At 37.4% G+C, this 16,629-nt stretch overlaps 2 protein-coding genes across 2 annotated transcripts; one reads left to right on the top strand and one right to left on the bottom strand.

Moving 5' to 3' along the window:
• Positions 1 to 2,409: 2,409 nt before the first annotated feature.
• Positions 2,410 to 3,189, bottom strand: LOC103412989 (probable histone H2B.1). The gene has a single exon (XM_008351491.4). It carries the CDS (start codon positions 3,065 to 3,067, stop codon positions 2,621 to 2,623), a length of 447 nt encoding a protein of 148 aa, XP_008349713.1. The 5' UTR covers positions 3,068 to 3,189; the 3' UTR covers positions 2,410 to 2,620.
• Positions 3,190 to 10,468: 7,279 nt separating this feature from the next.
• On the top strand, positions 10,469 to 11,551 carry LOC103447742 (small ribosomal subunit protein uS8z/uS8w). Its single transcript, XM_008386934.4, has 4 exons — positions 10,469 to 10,570; positions 10,687 to 10,861; positions 10,960 to 11,120; positions 11,246 to 11,551. Exons 2-4 carry the CDS (start codon positions 10,729 to 10,731, stop codon positions 11,342 to 11,344), a joined length of 393 nt encoding a protein of 130 aa, XP_008385156.1. The 5' UTR covers positions 10,469 to 10,570; positions 10,687 to 10,728; the 3' UTR covers positions 11,345 to 11,551.
• Positions 11,552 to 16,629: the final 5,078 nt, after the last annotated feature.

The raw sequence follows: 16,629 nt of genomic DNA on the forward strand, positions 1-16,629 counted from the left end.
TATTCAAACACACTATATCAAACACTTTACTATTGTAAAAGTTTTATGAACTGATCCTCTCAAAATGGAGATCAGATTGACTATCGCATACAAGTTATTATTATTGTTGTGGCGAGAATGTTTGAGTTGTGCAATGGTATTGGTGGGGGAAGTGCACTCGGGAGTAGGGTTCTGGTAAACCTGCTATTTACTTAATTTGTTCAGTTAGAGTTTACTATTTGTACCATGTAAACAATTTGACGCATTTATCAACATATTTTGACAACATATATAGTCAAGTGATACACGAGTTGAATTTTAGGGAGTTCAGTGCCAAAATTTGAGTTTCAAAAGGTTAAGTGAGACTTGGTTAAGAAGTGTAGAAGTAATTAAGCCTTAAAAAAACATGTAAAGGAGATGGGCATCCGGCTTGTGCATGAGTTCTAGTAGCGAAGCCAACATGGGGTCATTGGTTGTCCTTGACCCCAACAACTTCAAAAACCCCATGTATATTTATTTGTATATTATATTTGACCACTATAAACAGCTAAGGAAACTAAATTACAACCTTATCCTCCTACTTTTATTTTCTTCTATCATATTTGTCTTCATTTTCTCTCTTCTTGTAAAAAATACTTTAGTTGAAATGCCTTGACAGTCTTCAATTATTGCACAGTATCCTGCATGCACACAAGCCTCTACAAATGTTGACGTATGTCGGCATAAACATTCGGCATGTCTTGAGAGGAATTAGAAGGTGCCTACTAGATGCTTGATGAAATGGAAACTTTTTTTATTAATATTATGACCCCATTATTTGAAAATTCTGGCTACGTCACTGGTTCTATGTGACGTTTTTAAACATTTGGCTAGATTTCGGGGTTGATGCCAAGAACCTACATCCTGTCCTATAGGCCAGCATCAAGGAGAGCAATGAGGTTCAGTTCCTTAATGCTACTTATGCGTTCTTGTTGCTTTGTTTTGTTGTTTTTACTAGGGTTCCGAAACAATTGAAGGTCTTGCCTTGACTAATCCAAATGATGCAGCCCTGGAAAGTAATGCTTTTGCAAGAATGTGTACAACCCGAAACTACTCCAGCTTAGCCATGTACGACTCAAAGGAAGGTATAAAGAACTACCAAAAGGATTAAGATTGCTGTGTTGGCTTGAATTTCCTTTCGAGTGCTTGGTTTATCTTGAAATGAATCACAGTATCTTGAGACGAGTCTTTACCCGGAAATAAAACTTGAGACGGGTCTTCAAGGCAAGAAAGATGTATTACTGCTTCAGGGTGTTTTACCATGAATATCCAAATTAACTCCTCGCCTTCTTTCTCTCTTCCGTTTCGTTTTTCAGTGCCTTCCCGCATTGAAGACCCTTGATCTAAGTCAATCTCACAGCCTTACTGAAATTGGTATCTTCTCGCTGCTCCCCAATTTGGAAGAATTACAGACTGTATAAACTTGGTTTATGTCCCTGAGTTCATTGTAAACCTAAAAAGGCTCTACTTTATAAAGATTAGGAAGCTTGAATCTCTGTAAGGGTTAGATTTAGCCGATATTCGAATGGCTCAAATACTCATGAACGCCACTGCAATGGTCGAATCATGCATAAGAGAAATCCAATGACATATTGGTGGCAGGGTTGAGGATTACTAGCGGCTTATTTCAGATCATTGCTTCTGGGTACAGGTCTTGCAAAATTTCTGGCACCAGCAAAACTGAAACCGAGTTTGAGCCAGCTGATCAAATCAAAGTGTAGATGCCAAGAATACAACCATTTAAGTTAGAAAGAGCAACTTCATGACGGTTTCGTATAGCTGTTATGAATCTCCCAATTCAAATGGGAAAAAAGCAGCTCAAGCCTTCGTCCCAATGTTCATCATTGGCCTTTTCCATCTTGCTCCACAGTTTAGCAATCAAAGATCGAACATTTTGCAGCAATAAGAGATGAAGCAAGCCTCAAAAGATGACGACTCCGCGAGGCAGTCAGACTAGAGGTGAGAAACCGAGACTGTATCGGCAGTGGACGTGTTTTTTAAAAAGGTTGGATAATCGAGGGCGACATTTCATGGCGCCAACTTAAATTTTAACTCCCCGTAAACAAACTGATGGCGCCAATTGAAATACAAAGATAAACCCAAATCAAAACGCTGCACGCCCAAGTTAATTGATGGCGCCATTGAAAGAGCATCTAAAATCCTAACTTTCCTTTCATATTCTACCGATTTTCTGAATTTTCACCCCTTTCTGCAGGCAACACAGATTCAAACGGATTGGAGACATCGAAAGATTTCCCCAAAACCAAATCCCCCCTTTTCAAACACCATTGTGGCAAAAACTTTCCAAAATCAAATGAAACTGTAAACTCCGGAATATGCAAAAAAACCATCTTACCCCATTCATGATTTGAAAATTTGAAACAGCACAAGTACAGAAATAGGGTTTTGATTTCCAATTCGAGAGATTACAGAATCCAAGTTCATCAATCCATACCAGTACAGATTTCAGATAATATAAGCCATAGTATTTCATTCAAAAGAAAGATAAGCAAATTACATATCTACTAATTCGAAACCCTAAACACTAAACACATAAAGATCCAATCTTCCAAACCCTAAAAGACCCTGAACCCACCACACTTCAAGAGCTGGTAAACTTGGTCACCGCCTTAGTCCCCTCGGACACCGCATGCTTAGCGAGCTCACCAGGAAGCACCAATCTCACAGCAGTCTGGATCTCCCGAGAAGTGATGGTGGGCTTCTTGTTGTACCTGGCGAGCCTGGAGGACTCCTGGGCGAGCTTCTCGAAGATGTCGTTGATGAAGCTGTTCATGATCCCCATGGCCTTGCTGGAGATTCCGATGTCAGGGTGGACCTGCTTCAGGACCTTGAAGATGTAGATCTTGTAGGTCTCCACGCTCTTCTTCGATCTCTTCTTCTTCTTGTCGCCGGCGGCGGCTCCAGCCTCCTTCGGGAGCTTCTTCCCGGCCTTGGGCTTCTTCTCGGCGGGGGCCTTCTCAGCGACAGCCGACTTCTTCTCCTCTGCTGGCTTCTTCTCGGCGGGCTTCTTCTCAGCTTTGGGCGCCATTGGGGTGGTGAGAGAAAATTAGGGTTTGCGAATTTGGGGGTTTTCGAAAGCGAAGGGATGCGATTCGATTAAAGAGAGTAGAAATGCAGATTCTTTCGTGTGTAAATTAAAGTGGAGGAATGGGTTCGTTTATATAGAGGGGAGTCGGCTGTTGTTATTGGTTGGTGGGGGTTTCACGCGGATCCTGAGGTGGGTGAGCTTTCTGGCCGTACGATGGGTTTTGGAAAAGCTTGGGGATCGACGGTTGCTATGAGTGCGGACGATTGAAGCGACTCCGATGGATAGCTGAGTTGGCGCGTTACTGCACCGCCGATTCTTTCTGCTTGATAGACGGTTGAGATATGTCGTTTATTCGCTCCGCCGTACCTGTATGCTCCATACCATATGCAAGCGAGGACTTTCGTTCTTCAAAGTTTTTTTTTGAGCAAAAGATTGTTTACTACTCTTATGTTTCGTGGTTTTCAACATTTAGTACATCAAGTTTTTTTCGTCTCAGAGTCATACCTAAAGTGTAAATTTTGGGACAGTCTCATACATCCATTAGTCAAACTGTTAAGTCTGCCGTTAACAGTGACGTGGCGCACATGTGGACAATGACTGGATGCCACGTGGAAATTTAAAAAAAATAAAAAATTATATATTATAAAGTAATAAATAAATAAATTTTTAAAAAAAAAACGTTTTTTTTTTCTTCTTCCTCCTTCATTTTCCTTCTTCTTCTTCTTCCTTCTTCTTCCTCTGGGTAGCAGATTCGTTTTTTTTTTTTTTTTCTTTCTTCTTCCTTCTTCCTTCTCCTTCTTCCGAATCTGCCCATATTTTTTTTCTTCTTCCTCCTTCTTCTTCCTTCTTCTTCCTCCTTCTTCCTTCTTCTTCTTCTTCTTCGAATCTGCCCAGTTTTTTTTTTTTCTTCTTCCTCCTTCCTTCTTCTTCTTCCTTCTTCTTCCTCCTTCCTTCTCCTTCCTTCTCCTTCTTCTTCGAATCTGCCCAGTTTTTTTTTTTTTTTTTTTGTTTTTTCTTTCTTTTCCTTCTTTCTTCTCCTTCTTCCGAATCTGCCCAGTTTTTTTTTTTTTTTTTTTGTTTTTTCTTTCTTTTCCTTCTTTCTTCTCCTTCTTCCGAATCTGCCCATTTTTTTCTTCTTCTTCCTTCTTCTTTTTCTTCCTCTTTCTTCTTCTTCCTCTTCTTCTTCCTTCTTCTTCCTCCTTCTTCCTTCTCCTTCTTCTTCTTCTTCTTCTTCTTCGAATCTGCCCAGTTTTTTTTTTTTTTCCTTCTCCTTCTTCTTCCTCCTTCCTTCTCCTTCTTCTTCTTCTTCTTCTTCTTCGAATCTGCCCAGTTTTTTTTTTCTTCTTCTTCCTCCTTCCTTCTCCTTCTTCTTCCTTCTTCTTCCTTCTTCTTCGAATCTGCCCAGTTTTTTTTTTTCTTCTTCCTCCTTCCTCCTTCTCCTTCTTCTTCTTCTTCTTCTTCGAATCTGCCCAGTTTTTTTCCTTTTTTTTTTTCTTCTTCATTCTCCTTCTTCTTCCTCATTCTTCCTTCTCCTTCGTCTTCTTCTTCTTCCGAATCTGCCCAGATTCGGTTTTTTTTTTTTAATTTTTATAATATATATATATATATTTTTTTATAATTTTTTTTTAATTTCCACTTGGATGACACGTGGCGCCCAGTCATGGGCCACATGGGCGCTACATCACAGTTAACGGCTGACTTAACAGTTTGACTAACGGATGTATGAGACTGTCCCAAAATTTACACTTTAGGTATGACTCTGGGACGAAAAAAAATTGATGTACTAAATGTTGAAAACCACGAAACATGAGGGTAGTAAACAGTCTTTTGCCCTTTTTTTTTATACAAACGATATTATGCTTTAACAAGAATGGAGATATTTGAGAGGCAATTAACTTGGTCACATAATAAACCAATCACTCGCTAGACATCGAACTTAACGTAAATATAATACTTCAGCCATATGAGTTAAATTTGAACCTGAGAAAAATTAAAAGTAAATCCTTGGAAAAAATTAGACTTGTTTAAGTCATGAGCTAAGTTTCGACAAGCCAAATACAATCCAAAATCAATGCAAGCACAAGATATTTCAAGTTGATTTGCAACTTCAGTCTCTATATTTAAGGGCTCATTACTTATTCGTAATGGAAAAACAAGAATCATATCATTTAGAATTTTAGAATATGTGCAAGAATAACTCATTCACATTAAGTTGTTTACTAACCACATGAAATCAAATTAAAAATGAAATGTATTTCCGTTGTTATTGTTTACTAATTCTAATGAGTTGGAATAAAATAAACAATGAGGAAATTTTTGACAAACATGGGAAGAAAGGAATGAAAATCATAGTTAAAAGACTATATTTCTCTCCATTTGGTGAGTCTTTCCACCTCTGTGTGAGTGCCCTCCTTTCTTGTCTTTCTCCTCCTTGCCGCTGGCCCTAGCTATGGCTAGGGTTGGTGGCAGTCCTCTTCTCCTTCTTTTTCTTTACCCTTTTTCTTTTCTTCTCCTACAGCTTCCTTTCTCCCTTGTTTTTTGGTTCAAACATCCCTGTCCTCCAACCTCTTATGCATATGCTTTCATTGTGCTTAGGCCTTACTTCCATTATCCACTTCCTTCCACCTCTAAGCCACTCCCTTTCCTTACCACCTCTAACGAAATTTGGGATGAGCAAGCCACCCGCACACAAAGCGCTCCCATAATCCAACTTTAACATCTACCTAACACCAAAGTGTGTCGTTGAGGAGACACATTTGATGGGCCAAGTAGCGAGGTTGGCCGTGGAAGAATGACTACGGGAAGAAACATCTAAGTTAGAGAGGGGCATAAAGCTTAACAATAATTGAGACAAAAGCTCAAAGAACACCAAAAGACAAGAGCCAAATTGAAATATATAAAGGCTAATGCCTGTTGGAACTTTTGTGATTATGTGGGACTCCCAGTCCCACATCGCCCATTTCCCATCTTTAAGTCATCTTTATAAGTGTGTTCTCACACTTATGGTTTGAAAAGAATTAGGCAAAGGCCATGGACCTTGTGCCTAAGACTTGGAGGGTTTGGGTGTATATATTAAATGTCATAGATGGGCCTTGGGTCTTTGGGCTCTTGGGGTTGGATGGACGAAAAACACAAATTACGGTTTTTATTTTTTGGATTCGGTTTTTCTGAAAGGATAAAAGTGATTGAACAGTTATGTCTGTTTTAAAACTGATAAGAATGAACGGTTACATCTATTCAACTTATGCCATTATATATATGGCAATAAGATCAGAAACTAATATAGAATTCCAATCGCTTCCTTTTCATCTTACATAGAGAAATGCACAACCAATTCGCCAAGAATCCAAGTTCGAGTGCAAGAACTTGGATTAGATAGTTGTATCCTGCAAGATAGACGTCCATTGAACCACTACGCGGGTGTAGGGGTGAATTTCTGTCTTAGGTGATTGCATTTGCAAGCCTCTATCTTCAAGAACAAGTCAATGATTTGTGATTTTATATGCAATTTACTTAAGTGTTTATACTTTGATATTTATTGTATTTGTTGTTGAATTTTTTCATTAGGAAAAAATTGTGCAAATTGTATATATATTGTAGGGGTGGGTTCGGTTTAAATCGGTTCGGTTTTTTGCCAAAACCGAAACCAAACCGAAATTTCGGTTCGGTTCGGTTTTTTCCAGTTCGGTTTCGGTTTTTTGTTTTTATTTTTTTTCAAAAAATGAAAAACATTGAAATTTTAAATTTTAACATATCCAACACAATCATAACATAAACATTCTAACTAGAATCAAAGACAATGAAAATAAACATTTAAAGTTGAACTAAAATCATTAATCAAGTCTTTCAAAGTCCAAACTAACAACCTCACAACACAAAAATCACACAAAAATCGTACAAATGACTTAGAAAAGTTAAATTGTATGATGTTGTTCAAAGATCAGTGTTGTTTGCTTGTAACTACATGTTGACAACTTGATTAGTAAAGGTAATGCGTGGGTGGATTTATTTAGTGTGTGTTGGATTCTTTTCCATCACAAATTACCCAAGTAATCTACCCGAAATAAATGTTTATGGATTATGTTACATGTTATATGAGAGTAGATTTGGAAAAGAAAGCTGGCGCAGAAGTAGACAGTGCTATGGAGATGGATGTAGGTACTTCGGGAAGAGGTTTGGTTCCGGAACCTTATATGGGGGAGAAATAATAGGTTAGGGTTTAGAGTTTTTATAGGCCTTTTTTTAATATTTTGAGCTTAAAGTTTGGCAACACATTGGGTTAGCACATTTTAACTTACAAATTGGGTTTAGAAAATAATACCCAAAACAAATAATTAAATAAAAAAATTAATTTAATTAATTCGGTTCGGTTTCTAGATCACTAAAACCGAACCGAACCAAAAGAATTCGGTTCGGTTCGGTTTTTTCAATTTGGTTCGGTTTTTTCGTTCGGTTCGGTTTTTTCGGTTTCGGTTCGGTTTGGTTTTCGGTTTTTTTCGGTTTTTGGTTTTTTGAACCCACCCCTAATATATTGTATCAGTGACATTTGATTGGTTTCTAACAATGCGATAAGAGAGAAGGAAGTAGTTGGGATTGGCAATGGGAGTTTGTTAGACCCCATTTGAACCTTAACTCATATACACAAGAACAACTGTTATTACTCAAGAACCGTAATACAATCAATATCTTCAACATACTTGCCATGCACAAGGGCATTACTAATCAGCTTCTCTCTCTGCAAACTAGCAACTAATACCGTCACACACTTTGGCTTTCCTTCTCCGTCGTAGAATCATAGACCACCGATGCAGACTCCACATCCACCATGTTAGACATCTATATTTCTTGTTGGACAGTGTGAATACATACCTATTAACTCAAATCTTGAAAAGGTGAACTTTCTTTCATTCTTTCTGTTCTTGTCCATACAAGCTTCTATATGATGCAATTCCAAATTACCATCATACTTCCCATCAATGAGCATGAAAGGCTTCTTAAAACTCTCATGCACTCAAACAACGTTTCATCTTCGTCCCGAATCCTAGTATGAAATGCTTCAGTTCACTTAATAAAAACCCTGACTGCTGCGGAAGAATCAAAACCTAGAAAACAATTTTATCCTTGGATTTCATGAATCAAAATCAAGAAGTGGCCTCGCCTCTGACAACAATGACTTTGCTTGTCGTCGTGGTGTTTGGCACAGTCATGAACCTTGTTGAATTTCTTCAATATAGGTGTCAAACAAGGAAGGTTCTTGGGCTTGTATCTTTGACGAAGTTGAGAGAATAACTGATTCACTTTCTCTCAGGCCCGAATCTATTCTTCATGGAAGGATTGAAGCTTGAGAACGATGTTATCCAATTTCAAAACCGAGATACGAGACTCCATTGTTTGGTTTGCAACACAAGTGTTATCTAAGTCCAACTTGATTAAGGGTTGAAGCTTCGAAAATTGAGAATCTTGATGGCCCAAACTGAAATCTGGCAGTGTCGCACCAAAACTGCGGTCGAGATTGCAGAAATCACCATGCACACTGCCATTTCGACAGAGCTAGCTGATAGCATAGTTGCAAGATTCCGTTGTTGATAGTTGAGAAACCATTGTTGAAATTTGAGATTCAAACAATTTGAGTGAACTCCTTTCACTTCAACTCTTATTCAATGAACGGTAACTTTGATTAATTGGTAATCACTTCTACAACGACTAACCTTTCAACTAGCCTTTATCTAAATTAACTAATACAACTAATAAGATAACAAACCTAATAGCTCAACCAAATTTGTTACAAACAATTGACACACGTAGAGTTAAAATGATGCCATTTGGCATCATATCAATAATGTTAGGATGCTATTAAGATCTTGCCACGTCACATGCCACGTCATATCATTTGTGATATGATTTTATTGGTCCATGTGTAATATTTGTTAGGAAGTTAGTTTGATCTTTAGCAAGCAACAATTTATATGTTTTGCTCTTGTGCATAATAAAATATGTTGAAGATATTATTGTATTTTGGTTTTTGAGTAATAGAAATTGTTCTTGTGTAGATGAGTTAAGGTTCGATCGAGGTCTAACATTGGTATCAAGCCAGTGATTCCTACACTTTGTTGAAATGAGAAGTTTGCTCAAATTGTTTGAATCTCAAATTTCAACAATGTTTTCTCTACTATCAACAACGAAATCTCACAACTAAGTTGTCAGCCAACCCCTTCGAAATGACAGTGAGCATGGCGATTTATTCAATGTTCTTACTCATAAGGACTAAAATCTTGGCCAAAGACCTTCATGAAATCTTCCTAGCAAGGATAATTGTGACAAAATTCACCCATTATAACCATTGCAGAGCTTCCCCTTCCATGTGGAAAGATGCCATTTTCCTTTCTTGGATTATTTAATGTTAAAGAAATCAAAGTAGTGCTCTGCCTTATAGACCCAACACAGTGGTTCGTTGCCATCTCCAAATCAAGGAAAATCCATCTTGATAATGATGCTAGCAAATTTGGGGCAAAATCTATGAGATGGAAATTAGGGTTTCTCCCTCCTTGGAGATTAGGATTGGTGTATGTCACATCGGAAGATTACCGGAGATAAACCACTCATCACCCCGAGAGATTGAAGCCGTTGAATGATCAATTCTTGGCTGGCTTTGAAATCGTTCTTGAATTCGACGAACAAATTTTTCAGATTTGACACTTTTGCCTTTATAGCTCGACGAGAAGCTAATCGAGTCATACACTAAAAAGGGGGCTCATGATCCCTCTCCGATACCAATGTTAGACCTCATTCGAACCTTAACTCATATGCACAATCAATAACTAGAATACAATCAATATCTTAACATACTTTGCTATGTATAAGGGCAATATATAAACTATCGTAAGCTAAAATCAAACTAACTTCCTGACAAATATTACTCATGGACCAATAAAATCACATCATAAATGATAACATGGCATGTGATGTAGCAAGAGCTTAATAACATCCAAACAGAGTTGCCACCGACCTCCAGCCAAAAGTAGGAATCAGTTGCAAAGGAAGATTAGGGTTTTTTTTGCGCTTTCAGCAAGAGAGAAGGGTCTCGGTTTAGTTGATCCAATTCCTAATTTTTAGCTATTCGATTAAGAAATTTAATTCCTTACGTGCAAGTAAACATAAAAAAGTTAAGAGTTGAACTTATTCTCTTTCTTTTCATTCATGTTACTCATAAGTAAACGAACTCTAAGTTTGAAACTTTGAATGTCTGCTAGAAAATCGCTTTAACTAAAAAGAAAAACATGGTGGGTTTGTGGGCTTGCCCTTCTTCGATGTCCGTGACCCAATGGTCAACACAGTGGGCTTTGTCCCAACCGAAGTTCACTCATCGCCTAAGGTTATTTTCGTAAAAGAACAGTCATACATTAAGAAGGCTGAAAGCTCCTCACTCCTCATCACCTCAAAAACAAAACCCTAGTGCCTTCCTCTCCAAACTCCATCAGCCAGCCGCCTAGTCCGAGCTCGCAGGTAAAATTCCAATTCTCCACCAATCTCCAAAATTTTCGAACAATTTAACACCTAACCAGTATCCAAAAACACCATGATTTGTTGACTAAATTTTGTTTCTTTTTCCATGCCTGCAGATCTACAGCTTTTGGTTTCGTTTTCAGCTCGCACTTGCGGAAATGGTGCGCGTCAGCGTTCTGAACGACGCTCTGAAGAGCATGTACAACGCCGAGAAGAGGGGAAAGAGACAGGTCATGATCCGGCCGTCGTCCAAGGTCATCATCAAGTTCCTCCTGGTTATGCAGAAGCACGGTTCGTATTTTTGAAATCTTGGGTTTGTTTTGGAATTTTGTGTTTTTATTGGGTTCGATATGTGATTTTTTATTGTTTGGTTTTTGGGATTTGTGTAGGATATATTGGGGAGTTTGAGTATGTTGATGACCATAGAGCTGGAAAGATTGTGGTTGAGCTCAATGGGAGGCTGAACAAGTGTGGGGTTATAAGTCCCCGATTCGATGTCGGTGTGAAGGAGATTGAAGGCTGGACTGCTAGGCTTCTGCCTTCCAGACAGGTTTGATTTTCTCACTCAATCACTGTATTGGGTTTTGGTCTGTCATATTGTATGGATTTGCCGGATTGCGCATTTTCGTTCGAGTTTTCACGCTGTGATTACGAATGCAATGTGTATATATGCAGTTTGGATATATTGTGCTGACCACCTCTGCTGGAATCATGGACCACGAAGAAGCGAGGAGAAAGAATGTTGGTGGCAAGGTCCTCGGGTTCTTTTATTGAAGTGAGTATGAAGCGCAACTTTAGGAAGTTTTTATGAGATTTTGGTTTCGTTTCATTTGTTTTTGCCGAAAGAAGAGAACCCTTTTTCTCACCAATGCTGGTTTGAAAAGTTTATTGTACTAGGATATTTAGTTTCGTTTTCTGTTTTGATCGACTCTCATGTTATTGCAACCTTGAATGTTAAAGTTACGTGAAGCTTGCGGTTTATCTTTTGCGTTAGTGTATTGGACAAATGGTGTTCTACAGAGCAAGATCTTTTCTTTATCGGGTTATGTAGATCGGGTAGAGTCTTGACCATTATTTATGGAAGAGAGATTGTTTTGAGACTAGGAGACCTTAGGAAACTATCATACAAGACTATTACGTTGAATGTTGCTTTGGAGTTCATCAGAGGAATGACTATGCCTTTGAAGTCATGGATACATGTTAATGGAAGTCAATATGATCCTGGAGGTATGTTTTTTGTGAAATCTCTTAGGCTTCTAGTATCGAAGCCTCAAGCCGAGGGCTTCAAAGCTCGATTTTGACTTGTCATGTCCATCTTTTCTCCAGGATTTGATTCTTTTTTGTGGCCCTGCATCTTTTATGCAATGTTGTAGCTGTTACAAAATGTTTGGAGCTCCGGATATCTATGGTATTTAGCAATTCAATTACGAGTTGATGTTAGCGTCTACTTTAGCGTTGTGATTCATTCATACTGCAGTAGAGTGGGACTAGTTATTGTTTCTTGTAAGGCTTAGCGCGAGTACTGCGGCAGGACTAAGAGCATCCCAGCCCGGGGCTCTGTATGGGGCTGGAACGGGAAAAGTGATAGATATAGCTTATTTTAGAGCTATGAGGAATCTTTGGGGTTTTATAAAATAATCTTTTCCAATGAGGGGTTATATCTTTTGGGCTGTATATGAGGCTGTATATATTTATTGATGTGGTAATTTGATTAAGTGATGATATTTTTTTTTTTTGTGTTAGCTTTTCTTAAGTTGATTTTTGGATGTGCTATCTTAATTTTTTTTAATTTTTTTTTATGAACTCTTCAACCTAAAATGTTCAAATTGTGACAATGTTAGATTTATCACTTATGAATTGTTCGTTTGATTAGATTCCCTTATCTCAATCTTATCCGTTGAAAGAAACAAACTCTCATTTCGCCTTCTGAAATAATTTGATTTTCACGTATAACACAACAATTTACCTAGCACCAATTGGTAAATTAGTATCAATCAATTTGAAAAAAAACAAAATTTTAAAATTTCACCCATCAATGCTTATGAATGCTAAATCAATTTGAAATTTTAATTCTTATGGAATTTAAAACAATCATTAATTAGTCAAATTGTAAGAAAAATAAGTAAGAAAAAAGAATTAAAAAAATAATAAAATGAGAGTATAAGTGTATTCGCAAGTAGAGAGAGAGTGATAGAATTTTGCTTACATGGATTGTTGTTTTTTTTTGTGGGACCCGCTGTTTTTTGGGGTTAGATATAGTCCGATTTTATGCTAACTAAGAAAGGAAGTTGCTAGCCCAGTGGTGGATCTAATCCTATTTTCTAGCTCAATGAATTTTCTGGTTAAGGCTGGAAATTGAGAAGGATAAAGCCCCCATTAGAATGCTCTAATGATCACTTGTATAGAAATGGTCGTGGAATTGCACCCATCGTTAGTGTCATGGACGCGGTGCAGCTCCCATTGAAAGCACATAGTTAGTGTTACGAATCCATCGTCTTCAGCCTTCTTCGCTTTTCTTCATCGCGCATCTCGTCCCTTTCCTTTGTTATCTCCTCTCTCCTCTCTTTCTATGGTACCGATTAGCAATATTTTCGAGTGGGCAATTTTTGTTGAAGGTGGTTAGTGGTGGTTGCAGTGGAATTTGGATTTGATATTCTGTTTTTTATTTTTACTTTTATTTTTTATTTTTAAGGTGGCGTGCTTTATGGCGTCTGGGTTTTTGGCTGTTCCTTTTCTGATCGAAACTCAATCCACAGAATTGTTGGGTGGAAGTTTATTTTTGTTCTTTCCAATTTATAAGAGAAAATTGTAGAAATTGTCTCTCGATTTTGACTTAATTGGAGCAGTAGTTTTTCAACTAAAAGTTCATCAATGGTCCCTTAAGCATACAACTATGGTCTTTTTTGTCAATTTCGTCAGAATTCTGTTAGAATTCCGTCAAAATGAGTTATGTTGGAATGACAATTGCTCAATGGGGCTAAACTTGAGGGACCATTTCTCTAATTGGTCATTTGGTTTTCCATTTTTTGCCCCTTAATCACTTGTGTGGCATGCAACTCATTTTTATGAAAATCCTAATGTAATTGATGAAAATGACTATAGTTGCACGTTTTGATGAGTTAAGAGATCAATGGTTACAAATTTTTAGTTGAGGGACTACTACTCCAATTGGATTAAAGTTGAGGGACCTTCCTACAATTTTCTCATTTGACAAAAGCAAATTTTTTTAGCCAATCCAAGATAACAAGAGTCCCCTCCACTTCAATTACATCCTGTCCCATCCTAAATATTAAGTCAAATCTCATCCGAACCACCAAATGTGTACTCCATATGGTGTAGTGATTTCATTTCATCCATCATAAAATCATGTGCTTTTCGCTTTTTAGCTGATGAGCTCCGAGTTAAAATGCATTCATTCAATTATATTTTTAGGTTTACGGTTGAGACTGAAGCCCTTTTCACTCGTACACTCACTTTTTTCTGACATACATGTCATGCAATAAATCAAGAAAAATATTCGACTCCTTCCATTTTAATTAGTTTTCATTTTTTCTAGCAATCACTTGTTTGTTAGCGTAGAGGAAAGTTTTCTCAAATGTAAGAAACCAAGCAGTGTTACGCTGATTATATTGTACCGAAATTATCATATGATTAGAATCATATAAATTGAAAGTTATCACACATATGTGGTGTTTGATGTTAAACATTTTTCTGTTTGCCATTTCACAGATTGATTACAAAGAAGGAGAATAAAAAGATAGATATCCAACCACCATGAAAATTATAGATTGCGAAAGAGCCACTAATAAATAAGGAAGCTAAGCTCTAGCAAAATAGTAATATCCCTTAACAATGTTTCTTCCTTTCAAGCTTAAAACAACATGAAAGAAAAGATACAAAAACCTTGAACATATGCTCTGCCAAAGAGTCCTTAGTTGCCCAAACATATCCCAACTTTTAATGGCCACGATTCACGAACTCCTCATCGTTGTCGTCCTCCTCCTCACCATCACCACCGTTGATCTTCCCACCGCACGTCCTCGTTGCCATGGAGGGGTGGAGCAGCAGTGGACACCTAGATGGAGGCCATGGATGGCTTTAAGAGGGAATGAGTGAGAGGGAGGTTTTGTGAGCTTTAAAGGGAGGTTTGGTTTTGTGGTAAGAGTATCTTCCAAGCATATGCTTAAGCATTAACTTGGTGATGGCCCATTCCTTTTCCACCTTTAGGTATTTTTATGGGAGCATGGATGTAAGTAGGACTTCTTGCAATTTGCACTTATCCCATTTTTCTATTCCATTTTGCTTTCGACTACCTATATTGTTTTCCCTCCCAAGACACGTGTGCAACCAAATGTGATTGCTAAACAAACTTTGGAACAACCATGGGAAGGGATGAGATCATCTCTGGATCTCTGCCTTCAGAGTAGGCAGATCTGATTTTTGGGTCTGTCTGCTCCTAAGGCAGAGATTCGAAGATGATCTCATTCCCCATTGAAAGAGACTCAAAGGGTGTTGTAAGTGTAAAGGTGGCTTTTGCTTGAAAAGATTATTAGCAATTCAGTTGTATGTTTCCTTGTGTCTATAATCACGTCATAATGTAAAATTGACTTTTATTTAGAGAGACCCTTAGTCATTTCTGGTTGTGCATCTTTTGTGTCTACCATATGACACAAGAGGATGTACAACCGAATACAGAAAAATTATCTTTGCTTGGATGACATTGAAGTGAAATAAGTGAGGGAAAATCATAGATTGAAAAACTCTAATCATATAAAAGTGCTCATTCACTTTGTGCTTATTATTGACAGTGTATGTATATAGGTGAGTGTAAGCAGCACTCCAAAGAAGTAAAAATGTAACTGTTGAGGTCTTAAGCTCGATTTATTGTATTACAAAAAGAGAAAATTCTCCCACTATATATGTTGGAAAAAGTGGCTTAGATTAGAGTCGCATTAACATCCTATACGAGAGATTTGTAAGGAGTCATCAATTAGTAAATAAGGATTAAGGAATTAGAATCGAACCCTTTAATGTCGAAGGTGAACTCCAAAAAAAAAAAAAAAGAAACTAGAGCTCATAGCATCATACTTTTACCAAGGCGTTTGCTGCTTGATTACCTTCACAAAAAATATGAGCCTAAGAGTCATAATTAATAATGATACTTATTCAGATTAAACTAAACCAGTCAGGGATTTGATTAGTTTTGGTTATGTTTGTCCCTTGTATAGTTGTACATTACCAGGCAGATATATAATAGGTATATCATTATTATGTTTGTCCCTTGTATAGTTGTACATTATTATGTTGCTGCTTCACAAAGCTTGTGAGGCATATCATTTTGTATTAATTGATACAAAAAAGGGTATTAGGACCAACCAATGATGAAGTCAATTAGAGTTTGAGTACTTTTTTATATGTACAAACAAAATGACACCATTTTCTCTCTGTATACCAATCATATTTCATTTGAGAGGCACCATGATTTTGTGCAACATACATTTGGATATCCGCTAAATATAGCAAATTAGTCGTGTTTGTCGTGTTCATTTCGTACTTGTTATCTTAACAGATTATGTTGTGTCAAACCCATTATCTTAATAAGTTTTTAATAAGTGACTTGATAACAACGCGACTCGTTCGTAGGTTGACCTGAAACTTATTATATTCGTGTCGTTTAATGTTGGGTTAACGGGTAGTCCAAGAAATTGTCAGGCCTAATATCCATATAAATTACCACTACTTACTCCTTTATCTGTCTTGCTTCTGAAATGAGTTCTTCAAAAAGCTAAATCCTTAATTTTTATTAAGTTTGATGCAGATTTGGAGAGAGAGATTCGAACTTAAATGTAAAGAACAAACACAATACTTTGACCGACTAGCCTAACCTGTATCAGCCTAAAACCCCAATTTTTACTTTCAAATTGTCATTGTATCTTGAAGATTGCTGACAAAAGCTAGCGGTGCTCATGCCTTAAGGAAAATATTAATCTTGAAGATGTAAAAAAGCATGAATCTTGAAGATTTTCAAAGACCCACAATATTTGTTTGTACCATACTTG

The sequence above is a fragment of the Malus domestica genome, chromosome 11 (genome assembly GCF_042453785.1).
Source record: "Malus domestica chromosome 11, GDT2T_hap1".
NCBI classification, from domain to species: Eukaryota; Viridiplantae; Streptophyta; class Magnoliopsida; order Rosales; family Rosaceae; genus Malus; species Malus domestica.

Bases quoted from the DNA above. Each gene is read 5' to 3' on its own strand.
- LOC103412989 (XM_008351491.4), bottom strand. From the start codon at position 3,067: ATGGCGCCCAAAGCTGAGAAGAAGCCCGCCGAGAAGAAGCCAGCAGAG.
- LOC103447742 (XM_008386934.4), top strand. From the start codon at position 10,729: ATGGTGCGCGTCAGCGTTCTGAACGACGCTCTGAAGAGCATGTACAAC. The intron at 10,862-10,959 runs GTTCGTATTTTT...GGATTTGTGTAG, and splicing joins CCTGGTTATGCAGAAGCACG to GATATATTGGGGAGTTTGAG. The intron at 11,121-11,245 runs GTTTGATTTTCT...GTATATATGCAG, and splicing joins GGCTTCTGCCTTCCAGACAG to TTTGGATATATTGTGCTGAC.